At 39.3% G+C, this 12,725-nt stretch overlaps 1 protein-coding gene across 27 annotated transcripts in view; it reads left to right on the forward strand.

The window, feature by feature from the left end:
* TTLL5 (tubulin tyrosine ligase like 5) overlaps nucleotides 1-12,725 on the forward strand; it is a 276,644-nt gene that overhangs the window by 177,958 nt on the left and 85,961 nt on the right. For 26 of the 27 annotated variants that reach the window (XM_073895591.1, XM_073895597.1, XM_073895596.1 and 23 more), the window contains one exon: nucleotides 11,169-11,364. In XM_073895591.1, the coding sequence (XP_073751692.1) occupies nucleotides 11,169-11,364 (196 nt within the window). Of the gene's footprint in view, nucleotides 1-11,168; nucleotides 11,365-12,725 lie in introns of those variants that run through there. The other variant, XM_073895608.1, reaches the window with a different exon arrangement.

The following is a 12,725-nucleotide window of genomic DNA, read 5'->3' on the forward strand; positions in this document are numbered from 1 at the left end:
ATAAAAGGTGGGGCCAGTCTTAAGAAGGCTCAGATGTTGGAATTAATAGAAAATGATTTTAAAGTGGCTATTATAACAATGAACAAGAATGTAATGGAAAATATGCTTCAGTGAGTCAAAGAGGAAATCTCAAGACAGATTCCAGATGGAAACTGTGGAACTAAGAAAAACAGTATCTGAAATATAGAATAAATATCTTAACAATATTGAGCCTTCCAGTGGGTCAGCATGCTATATCTATATATTTATTTAGATTTTGTTTAATATTTCTCATTAATGTTCTATAAATTTAGTGTAGAGATCTTACACATTTTTAAGTATATTTATTTCTAGATATTTGGTGTGTTCTTATGAGATTATATTATTATATTATTGCATTCTAAAATTTCATTTTCCTATTGTGTATTATTGGCATTTAAAAATACAATTGCAGCCTTATTACCAGTGTTTTTATAAAATCCATAGGGTTTTCTATGTAAACAATCATGTCTATGAATAATGGCAGGTTTTTTTTTTCTTGTCTTATGACACTGGCTATGTATTCCATTACTAATTTTGAATAGAAGTGGTAAGAGAAAACAGCCTTCCTTTATTCCTATTCTTAGAGGAAAAGAGTTCAGTGTTTCACCAATAAGTATGATGTTAACCATAGATTTTTTTATAGATATACTTTATTATATATTATCATATATACTTTATTAGATTGAGGAACTTTCTTCTGTTCCTAGTTTACTAAGAGTTTCTCTTGTGAATGGGTGTTGCATTTTGTCCAGTGCATTATACCATCTAATAATGTTCTATTATAATTTACTTCTTTATTCTTTTAAAGTGGTGAATTACATGATTGATTTTTGAATCTTAAACTATTCCTGTGGTAAATATCACTTGGTCATGATATATGATCTTATTTTTTTTATAAGAGGTAGATTTTTTAAAAAGAAGATAGAGGTAGATTGATTAGTTTTATTTGCTAGTATTTTGTTAAAGCCTTTTATGTTTATGTTCATTGGGCATATTGATCTGTAATTTTCTTGGAATGTCTTTGTCACATTTTATGTTAATATCATAAAATGAGTTGGGAAATTTTCCCTTCTCTCCTTTATTTCTGAAAGATTTTGTGAAAGAGTAGAATTATTTCTTCTTTAAATGTTTGATAGAATTCATTGAAACCATCTGGGCTTAAAGTTTTCTTTGTAAGAAGGTTTTTGATTACAAGTTAAATTTCTTTATATACATATTTATATAGAGAGAGCTATTTAGACTTTCTCTCATTGTGTCACTTTTAATTTGTATTTCCAAGGATTTCTTCATTTTATCTAAGTTGTTGAATATTTGGCATAGAGTTATTCATAAAAATGTACTTTTGATATCTATAGACTCTATGATGTTCTTCTTCATTCCTGATATTAATAATTTATGTCCTTTTTTCTTTGTGATCAGCTCGCTTGGAACTTACCAACTTTTAAAATCTTTTCAAATAGCCACCTTTGATTTTGTTGATAGTCTCTGTTTGCCTATTTTCTGTTCCATTGCGTTAAAAAAATAAACTGAAGTACATTAAGATTTGGAAGAGTTCATTGGAGCAAACATTGATTTTAATTGGGCAGGGACAAACTGAAAATGGCTAGGAGCAATTTACCAGCAGGAACTATGGGCAAGGCTTTTTTTGTTGTTGTTTTTTAAGTAAAGCAAGGAAGTTACTTGATTGACTACAGCTTAAGCAGTTGCCTTATTTGGGAAAGCCTCGTAAGCTGTTTGTGATTGATTGTTCTTAAATATCATTTTCTCAGATTTAAGTGCCTTGACACTGGCTTAGGTTTTGGTTTGTTTATATAGGCTGCCAAGGCTTAGAGCCACCTCAGTCTGATGGCATCCTTGTTTAGTTACTGTATTGATTTCTGCTTTTATTATTATTCTCTTTTTTATTCTGTTTGTTTAACTTGCTTTTTTCTAGCCTCTTAAGGTAGAAGCTTGATTGTTAATTTTATACATTTCTTTTCTAATAGAGACATTTAAGACTATAAATTTCTGTTTAAGTACTCTTTGATTTTGTTTGTGTTTTCATTACCATTCAGTTGGATGCACTTTTATATTTGTCTTGTGATTTCTTCCTTGATTCATAGATTATTTAGAAGTGTGTTAATTTCCAAATATTTTGAAATTTTCTAAATATATTATTACTGATTTTTAATTTAATGATATTCTAGTCAGATTATACTCTGGATTTTGATCCTTTAATTTTTATTGGGACTTATTTTCTGGCCCAGCATTTGGACTATCTTGGTGAATGCTCCATGTGCACTTGAGAAGAATGAGTATTCTAAAGTTACTGGGTATAGTTTTACATAATTGTCAAATAGACAGTGGGTGGAGTGTGTTGTTTAAATGTTTAAGTCTGTATTGGCTGTTTTTTTGTTGGTTTTCTTCGCCCTCCCCCCACACACACCCCTCCAGCACTTTAAAATATCTCTCCATTGTTTTCTGGTCTTTGTTTTCTGATGATAAGTCAACAGTGCAACCATTTGGATTGTTGTTCCCTTGTAGGTGATGTTTCTACCACTGCCAACCAGCACCCCACCACCCTAGCTGCTTTTATGATTTTTTTCTTTATTTTGAGTTGTCAGCAATTTGACTATGATGTGCCTAGGTGTAGATTTCTTTGTACTTACCCTGCTTGGGATTTGCTGAGCTACTTAGGTTTGTAAGTTAATGTCTTCCATCAGCTTTGGAAACTCTCAGCCTTTATCTCTTTAAAGATTTCTTCTGCCCCATTCTCTGTCTTCTCCTTCTGGGATTCTTATTTTATATATGTACCACACTCTCCTCTATCATGTTCAGTCTATTAAGCATTTTGAATGAATTCTTTTTTTAAAAAAAATTTTTTTTTTTTTAATTATTTGACAGAGAGAGATACAGTGAGAGAGGGAACACAAGCAGGGGGCGTGGGAAAGCGAGAAGCAGGCTTCCTGCTGAGCAGGGAGCCCAACGCGGGGCTTGATCCCAGGACCCTGGGATCATGACCTGAGCCGAAGGCAGACGCTTAATGACTGAGCCACCCAGGCGCCCCTGGAATGAATTCTTCATTTTTGATTTTATATTTTTTCATTTCTAGAATTCTTGTTTGGTTCTTTTTTTAAATAAATTTCATCTCTCTATTGAAATCCCCCATCTGTTTATACATGTTGCCCATCTTTTACACTAGACCCTTTTACGTATTTATCATGGTTATTTTGAAGTCCATGTCTTTTTTAAGTGCAACGTTTGTGCCATCTCTCAGTGCCCTTCTATTGACTGTTTTCTCTCATGAGTCACATTTTCGTGCTTCTGCATGACTTTTATAATTATTGATTGTATGCTAGACATTTTATGTAAAATCAAAGTCTTAAGTAAGTGTTATTTGCCCTCCCACCCCCCAGAAAAGACATGCTTATCCTTTTCTCAGGCTGCTAATATAGGGGTTGAGCGATCTAATTGATAATTAAGCTGGGTCTGGACTTCGTTGCAACCTTAGTGAGATTCTAGTTCACCTCTGACTTCAGATGTTTTGAGGGCAGGATGGGAGCACCAGAAAGATTCTAAAGACCCTTGTATGCTTTACAATCATGTGCTCAGTTTTCTGAACCATGCGAGATGTCCGCTTTTCATCCTGGATGTCAGCTTTTTGGGTAGCTGAGGAGTTCTTTTCCAATCGTACACTTTTTTTTTTTTTTAGATTTTATTTATTTGACAGAGAGAGAGAGAGACAGGGAACACAAGCAGGGGCAGTGGGAGAGGGAGAAGCAGGCTTCCCGCACAGCAGGAAGCTGTGATTGAGCGGGTCTCAATCCCAGGACCCTGGGATCATGACCTGAGCCAAAGGCGGACGCTTAACGACTGAGCCACCCAGGTGTCCCTCTGATCGTACTCTCTTCTCCCCTGTTCCCAGACTCTATTGCAACAGGTTTGTGGTTCACAAAGTGCTGTTCTGGGGGCTGGGGGCCCGGGGAGGGTTGGTCCTCAAGACTCTTTGAGGAAGCCAGTAGGGTCAAAATGTTTTCCATAGTAGTGCTAAGATATTTTTTGCCTTTTTCAAATGTCACTATGTTGACATTTGCACATGGTGCAAAAACAATGGTATTTTTATAAAACTCTTCATGCCTTAGTACAAATTAAGGCCGTGGCCCCAAACTATAGTAGTAATCATTGTAATCTCTACCACCAGAGCATTTGTAGTTACAAGAGAAATGCCATTGCTACTTAAGAAAATCCTTGTTATGCAATAATAATTATGAAATCTCAACTCTGGATTACATATCTTTTTAATGTTCTGTCTGACAAAATAGGGTGTACACATAGAGCATTTCTGCATACTGTGTGATTGTTGTCTCAAGGAAAAGCACTTGTGTGACTGAGTTACAGTCCAGACTAGCCGCTTTTTTCATCAAACATTTTTTTAATGAAATACATTTTTTTTAAGATTCCATTTATTTATGAGAGAGAGAAAGAGAGAGAGAGAGAGAGAGAGAGAGAGAGCACATGAGAGGGGGGAGGGTCAGAGGGAGAAGCAGACTCCCTGCCGAGCAGGGAGCCCGACGCGGGACTCGATCCAGGGACTCTAGGATCATGACCTGAGCCGAAGGCAGTCACTTAACCAACTGAGCCACCCAGGCGCCCTTCATCAAACATTTTTACTTGAAAGAACAACTGATAGATGAACTCTGGTTATTCACATTTAGATGTTTGGCAGATATTTTCTCAAAAATAAACAGTGAGCCTAACACTTTAAGGAAAACAGCTGATGGAATTTGTTGTCAATGATAAAATTCTCGCTTTCATGAAAAAATTAGAATTATGGAAAACTTCTATCCACCATTATGAATTTGATAGCTTTCTAACACTTGAAGACTTTTCTGAAGTGATTGAGTAATATTAACACGTGATTTTTTTATATTGTATAATGAAATGTGTCAACATTTGGAAGGTCTACATAACTCAGTGAACCAGTATTCCTAAAGGTTAATGCATGATATTACAAAAGCTTGTATAAATAAAAAGATCCATTCAAAGTACAAGATGAACCAACAGAGTATGAAAAGTTCATTGATTTGGTTTCAGATTCTATATTACAACTAACTTTTAGACTACAACTTGTTGAGTTTTGGTGAAAGTTAAAGAATAATATACACAATTTCTCTGAAAGTGAGTTGGGTCGATCTCCTGCCCTGTCCCCAGCCTTAGGTCTCCCCATGCACTTGGTGAAGGAATTGATGAGTGGCCACAGGCTCACCCTGTGGCTGGGCTTCAAGGAGTCTAATATATCATACCATCCCCCATGCAGGTATTGAGTTTGTCAAAAGTTAGGTGGTTGTGCCTTAACCCCTATGTGTGGCAGATACCACCTCCTCTCAGGGGTCCATCCCAGCTAAAAGCTTAAGGCTTGTCATTTCCTGGAATTTTATGCATTAAGGCTTCTGCATGTCCTCAGCATTTTGTTGGGTTTGAAAATAAGTATGATTTAGCAGCTTATTCCGCTTGTGTTAAGGTAGGAATGACAGTCTCTTAAAACCTTCTACGGCTTGCTCAGAAGCAGAAGTCCAACAGTGCTTTTAAATGTTTTTTGGGCTTTGCCTCTGATTTAACTACAGGAGAGGTAGCGTCCAGGATGGAGAATGAGGGAGCAACATTAAAACCAAGAGGGTTCTAGTTCATTATTTCTGAGAGTGGAGAATAGGACTCCACTTTGGGCTCAGGAGTTTGGGAGGAGAGTCCCAGGGGTCCGTACAGCTCACTCTGACTCTCCGTGGAGCCCCCTCCAGAACAGAAAAAAGGAAGCCCCCACATATATATGGGTGGAGGCCAGGCTGAAAGACCTTGGGGAGGATGTTCGGACAGGAAAGAGCATAAGCAGTCCTTTCTCTGAGACCATGAGTAATGACTAGAAGGCAGGAACGATCAGCTCTGATGGAGGAGCAGGAAGTAGATTTGAGCAGAAAACTGAATGCATAAAAAGATGGATGTACCTCTGCCCCCTCCACTGTTTAGTGGTTTGAAGAGGAGGCAAATTCATCCCTTTCCAGGTAACCTGTTCTAGGCCTCAGCATACAGCAGGTGCAACACAGTTGCACAATAACTCTTTGGAGGATACTGTTCAGCAGAGCTTTTCTTTTTAGTAAGCTGGAGCCTTGTTGACTTCACAACTAATACCATGCTGATGGCTGGACTGTGGTAACTTGGCAACGCAGAATCCTCTGATGGTGAATGACTGAGTTTATGTTTTCTGTATACTACCTCAAAGGACTGCAGGGTATCAGTGAAATGGAATCGTTTGGTGGGGGAAGAATAGTAATAATAGTAGTATTCGTGGTGGTGATAGATTGTTGGAGCCTTTCCTGCGTGCCAGTACTTTCACTTCTGTTAGCTCTTGAACCCCCACAGCTCTTGAAATAGGTACTTATTAGCATATCCCCATTTCACAGATGAGAACAGATGAAGCACAGACAAATTAGTGTAATGAAGGCCCCAGTGGAGAGGACCCTTCCCTGCTTTATTCTCTTCTTCCCTGTATGGTCTTTGTGAATATGGCCCAATTCCAGCTGCCCTGGGAGGCATTGGGAATGGGACATACAACATTCCACGCAGAATCACTCTACTTTTGTCCTTGGAAGCATCCCCTAAAGCCAAGAGAAGTCCCCACCCCCTTGCCTGATGCCTCTCTGATCTCAGACCTTCCTAATTCTGGCCCACACTTGCTTTGTTCTGCTCGGGGGAGCCTTTCTCTCATCTGTGAGATGTTCAGCATTTATAGCTTCTTTGCAGCACTTACTGGGTGGTATGACTACTTTGGGACTGAGAATTTATAGGCAAAGAAAATGTAGCCTCTGTTGTCCTTAATATCTACACCCATACACTTCCCAACACTCCCTATATATGGTAGCTCAAGTCTAGCTGGGGTTGGGTGGATGGAGGTGGCTGGGGACATGGACTGCGGATCACAGTCTCTGTATGCCTGTCACATTCCTGTGCCTCATTCTTACCCTACACTCTTGTGACATCACAACAGTCTCAGAAAATCTGAAAGCCTATCTTCACAGAGAGTTCAACTGCCTGGTGAGATTTGCTTTGCTAAAAACCAGCGCATCGTATAAAAACCAGTGCCTCCGATTTCCTTACAACCAACATCCATTTGATGGAACAAATATTAAAGCAAAGGAGAAAGTATGTATTGGCTGGAGTTTGGGGGCTATGCTGGAGGAAGGGCAGTTACGGAGAAACGTTTAGCCCTGCCTTGCCACAATGTGATATAGAAAGGGAGGTGAAGTTCTAAATGAACAGGTGATGTTCAGAAAAATTTGCCATATTGTTGCCTATTAGCTACAAATGTAGTAAAGGTGAAATACAGCATAGTTCACGTTGAATCTTTGAATTTGAGTCAAATGTTAGACATTCTGAGCATTTCCACAGCTGATTTTCTTGGCTCTCTCTTCTCTGTTCTAGAAGTAATATAAAACTCTTAGAAGTTATTTGCAAGGAATATGTACAATATAATATTTTAGTATTGAGCAAAAAATAACATAAAAACTAGAGAGACTAATTAAAGCTCAAATTTTTGATGGCAGTAGAAAATGTATTACTAAAACTAGAGAGACTAATTAAAGCTCAAATTTTGATGGCAGTAGAAAATGTATTACTAGTAGACTACAGTGAATCGAGGTTGAGGATGGATTTTGGCTGGAAATGGAAACTATTAGATGCCATAGAAGGGAATATGGAGATATGTAATCTCAGGTAAGGCCCAAATGAGAGTGCACCTGACTTCCTCCAAGTCAGTCATTGTAGAACTTGCAATATTACAAACCCCAGAGGCTTGTGCTTTAATTGTGAGATACCATGGCCTGAGTACCACCACCATTGCTCAAAGCAAGCAAGTTTCTCATGGCACTCACCACATTGCCTTACACAGCTGAGCACTCTTGCCCCCACCCAGAGGTGCACCGTAAAAATTCCTGCCTCTGATAAAAGTTTCTACTTGCTTGAGAAACTTTCTTTTGTGATTTGGAGACTGGGCTTGGGTTACTGATGAGATTAAAAACAGCTTTTACTATGAAAGTTTGTGAGATTGCAGTCCATTCACTATGTGTGCAACTGGATGAACAGACCTCTTCTCCGTAGTCTCTTATATGACTTTCTCTTACCTACTCACAGACCCCTGCTTTGTGGACACACACCTGAGAATCTGTCCCTGGTCGTCTCCATATAAGAGGGCCTCGTTACTCTGATTTCTGATGTACAACAAGAAGGCATTGAAGTAAATGCCTCCTAGGAATATCTGTTAAGAAGCCACTTTTAGAAAATAAAAACAATCTAGCCCGCCAGTGAGATGAATTCTGATGTAATAGTTATAACGTAGTTACAAAAACCCTTTAATATCTAATTCCTAAGTCTAGATTGCTACTTGTGGCTAGAAACTCTACAACCAGCAAGCCAGAAATGGAAGTAGAATCACAAGTGATTAATTTTCTGACTTTGGGTGCAGTTACAGATAATAGTTTCATTCTAAATTCGAATGCCTGCCGTAATCAATATGGAAATCTCAAGGTTATTCAGTGAGGCCGTTCCTGCTGTACCATCTGTCTCTTCCCTTGCGTTCACTTGTTCATTGGATTCGCCCACTCCTGCCTCCACCCTTCTCTTCATTTATACCTGGATGCCTTTCCCCACCACCCCTCCTTGCACTCAGAGCCCACGCAGTTCCTGAGCTGCTCAGTTGTTTCTTGCACATTCTCTTCATTAAGCTTTTCTCTTCCCTCACTAATGAGAAAAGAGATAACAGCTTCCTCTGGCCCCTCCTTTCCTCACCCTATAACTTCTGTTCGACTCCCACTCAACACTTCGCTTTGTGGAATGAGAACATTTTATTTGCGTATTTAGGTACTTATTTCTATTCAGTCATTGGTCGCCACATTTCTCTATATCTCTGGAAGTCCTTTGGGAAAGAGCGTGTCTTTTTAACTGTATAACAGCATGCACACTGAGGGATCCCTGAAGATCAGATGTCAAACTCAGAAAAATTCATAAGTAAGCTCTCAGCTTTTTGGTACTGTTCTCCGAGAAGATTAGCTGAAAGTGTGTAATTATACAACTGAACTGTGGGAGCCAAACTGTGGGAGGAGATGAGCGAGGATGTGACCTGTCAGAGGTGAGATTATGTGAGTAGAAAACCCTTCATCCATGGACTTCAGAGTATATTACACAGACTTTCCCTTAACTAGGTATTTGGAAATCTCTCTGAGAGAGGCAGAGAAACCAAAGCAGACCCCTGAAATGATGAAGCTGTGTGGGAGAACACAGACGAGAAGAGGAGCCTGGGCTCCTGGACTCAGCGGACATTCCACTTTGCTCCTTCCCCCAGGGCTCTGTTGGGGTCATTAGAAATCAGGCTATAAATAACTAGGCGGCCTGAGGTCAGGCCTCAGGAAGGTCTTATAACCTTATCCCAGTGTTGCTGCATCTCTGCCATTGAAATGACCCTTAATGTCAAAGGAAATCTGCAGAGGAAATAACAGCAGGATGATTTAAGTCACTATGAATATTTCTCTTCAGTTAGACACTGTTTCCTTTCTTTAAGCCCCGATAGCCAGGTTTGGGGTAAGATTGTTCACTATGAGATTCTTCTTGTTTCTTCTGTGTACAATTTCCTGGTCACTGTATTTCACAAAGGAAAAAAAACAAAACAAAACACCACAGGGTATTTGAAGAAGGTCCAGAGGAGAACCAAAAATGAGAGAAAAGGGCTGCCAGATAAGACTGTTCTAAAAATTAGTGGGGACCTTTTTTAAAAACAGTGGGGAAATACATACATAAAACCTAAATTTGTCATTTCTACGTGTATAATTCAGTGGCATATAGTACATTCAGAGCTTGTGCAACCGTCACCACCGTCCATTCCAGAACTTTCTTGGTCCTTTTGTGACAGACTTATTTCACGTAGTATGATGTCCCCAGTGTTCATCCATGTTGTAACATGTCAGAATTTCTTTCCTTTTTAAGGCTAACATTTCATTGTGTGTATAGACTACATTTTGTTTATCCGTTCACCTGTTGATGTTTTCACCTTTTGGCTCTTGGGAATAATGCTGCTGTGAACATTGGTATAGAAGCATCTGAGGCCCCTCTTTGGGGTATATACCTGGAGGGGGTGGGAATTGTTGGATCACATGGTAATTCTGTGTTTAGCTTTCTGAGGAACTGCCAGAATGTTTTCCACAGGAGGTACACCGTGTCACATTCCCACCAGCAATGCATGAGAGTTCCAGTGTTTCCCCATGCTGGCCAGCATTTGTTTTTTTCCACTTGTTTTGTTTTGTTTTTAATAGTTGTCATCCTAATGGGTATGAAGTGGTATAAATGGGGACTTTTCTACTTGGAAGAAGTGGACTGAGAGGGCAAGTGTAGGCCTGTAGTTATGAAGACTTCAGCTAGGATGTACACAGACATGGTCACCAGAATCTAAAATTTTGGAATCTGGGTAACGAAGAAAGTCAGAGTATGTAACAAACAGCCTAGCATGAGTACTGAACAGTCCCCAAGGCCACCAGCCCTTCACCTTCCTCAGATGTACAGGCTAAACATCAGCTTGGCTGGGACTCCATTGAGGTAACTTTAGAATAATGAAAAAAAGTATCTTCTCAGACCAGTTGTTTTATCTCATGATGGACACATGAGCTCACTAATGGGTAGTTAAGAAAAACCATGAATTCTGTGAAATTCACCCCTATACTTTTGAAGTTGATGTTAGAGAAGATGATTGCTTCTCTGTTCCTATCTGAAATTTAACTTGCCATCCCACATCTGAAGCTCCCTGGCTCCTCTCAGAAGCCCTTGTGGCCTTCACAGGGGACTGAGGTGACTATTTTCATTATTTAACCTTCAACAGATACTTACGTACGCTGACCATGTGCCAGCCTTCGGGATAAGGGCTACGAATAGAATGGAGAGCAGAGCCGACCCTGACTTGGTCTTCATGGAGCTACAGTTCAGTAGGCGAATCAGATTATTTATCACACACATAGATTTGTAATTCCACACTGTATTTTGCTCTATACAGGAAAAATGCCTGTGATATTTCCCTCTTTTTCCATTAGGTTGTTCGTACAACCTCTCTAAGAAATAATGCTTTCTTTTCTCTTTAGGAGCCTTCAAACAGGAGGCTTTGCCTGGGAGGGAGAGGTAGAAAACAACGCGTATAGCAAGGCTACAGGGGTGGTCCCTCAGCACAAGTATCACCCCACAGCGGGCAGTTACCAACTCCATTTTGCCCTGCAGCAACTTGAACAACAAAAACTTCAGTCCCGGCAGCTTCTGGACCAGAGTCGAGCCCGGCACCAGGTAATTCAGATAAGGCTTTTCCATATACTAGTATCTTCCTTCCAAGGGGGGGTGGGTGTGGAGGGATGGGGAATCAGGTCAATGGGAAAGGTAGGAGACATTTCCCAAGTGTTTACCAACACCGCTATGGCTTGGGCGATTCATGGAGAATCTGCTCTAAGGGAAGAAATGTGCTGAAGCCATGATGTTGGCTTTGCTGGGAGGTAATGCTGATCCAGGTTTGACATTTTCTCTCACTGGACTGTTTCTCTACACAAATCTCTTGTAGCATTTCCCCTTTCTGTTGCATGATGGTAGTTCAGTAAGCTCCCCGAGGGTCTACTTTCCATCTCCCTAAAAGCTAGCATTTGAAGCAACTCTTTTTTCTAAATGTACCACTTCCTTGTCTTTACACACTTGGTGCACATAAGCACACATCAATCCTTCATGACCTATCAAGATTTTCAAGGTATAAATAATGTTTCAAGTTCTTCTCACAGGAAATGGTCATAAGTTTGGCTTTTGGTCTTCCGGTTTCACAGTACACAAAACAATACACAAAAGTGTAAGAGTATACAAGAAAATCCTTGCTGTCCTGGCATTTACGCTCTAGTCAAACACTGGTTTCCTGTTCAATGTCTCTACAATTACAGAAACTCCTGAGTATATGTATGAGGGAGCTGTGTAAGTGAATTGTACTCGTGTGTCAGTGTGGCCCAAATTACAGAGAAGGGATGACTTCACAAAAAAATCAGGCCTTATGGAATTAACTTTCTCTTGATGATTTCAGGGTTATCATTAGAATCCATTACTATGTTCTACATGTTCTTTTGGGCTGAATTAATACTGATTCTATGAGCTTCCCTTTTATCTGGTTACGTGAAGAAATATATCAGTTTGATCTCTTGTTATTTGCTCCTATAAAAATGTAGTACATAGTGTACATTAGTTTGTGCAAAATTAATATTCACTCAAAGGCTAAAGCAACATTTCCCAAAGTTTTTTTCTTTCCCTCTAAATAAAGCAATTATCATATGCTCTCTGTCTCTACTTAATCTTTTTAACTATTGTCCAGGTCCAGACATTTTATTATTTCGATTTCATTCATTACGTGCTCATCTTTTTCTCTGCCGGTGTACTCTCTATATTATATTAACTCGATGTAATTTACGAGAAATCGAAAGTATAGGTAGTTGTGAAGTAGGTCGGTAGGTCATTTTTACGGGAGGAAAATCCAGACTTCTTACCTGGGAAGCATGGAATGTAGCGTCTCATTTTGATCACCACACTGCCCTCTATCACACAGTAATTTCCTCATTTAGAAAGTCTTTGGGCTAGGCAATTTGCATTTTCACAATTATAGATATAAATGTGTATCTTGT

This window comes from Callorhinus ursinus, unplaced genomic scaffold (assembly GCF_003265705.2).
Source record: "Callorhinus ursinus isolate GAN/ISIS: 27379988/994484 unplaced genomic scaffold, GSC_fseal_2.0 scaffold8, whole genome shotgun sequence".
Taxonomy (NCBI): domain Eukaryota; kingdom Metazoa; phylum Chordata; class Mammalia; order Carnivora; family Otariidae; genus Callorhinus; species Callorhinus ursinus.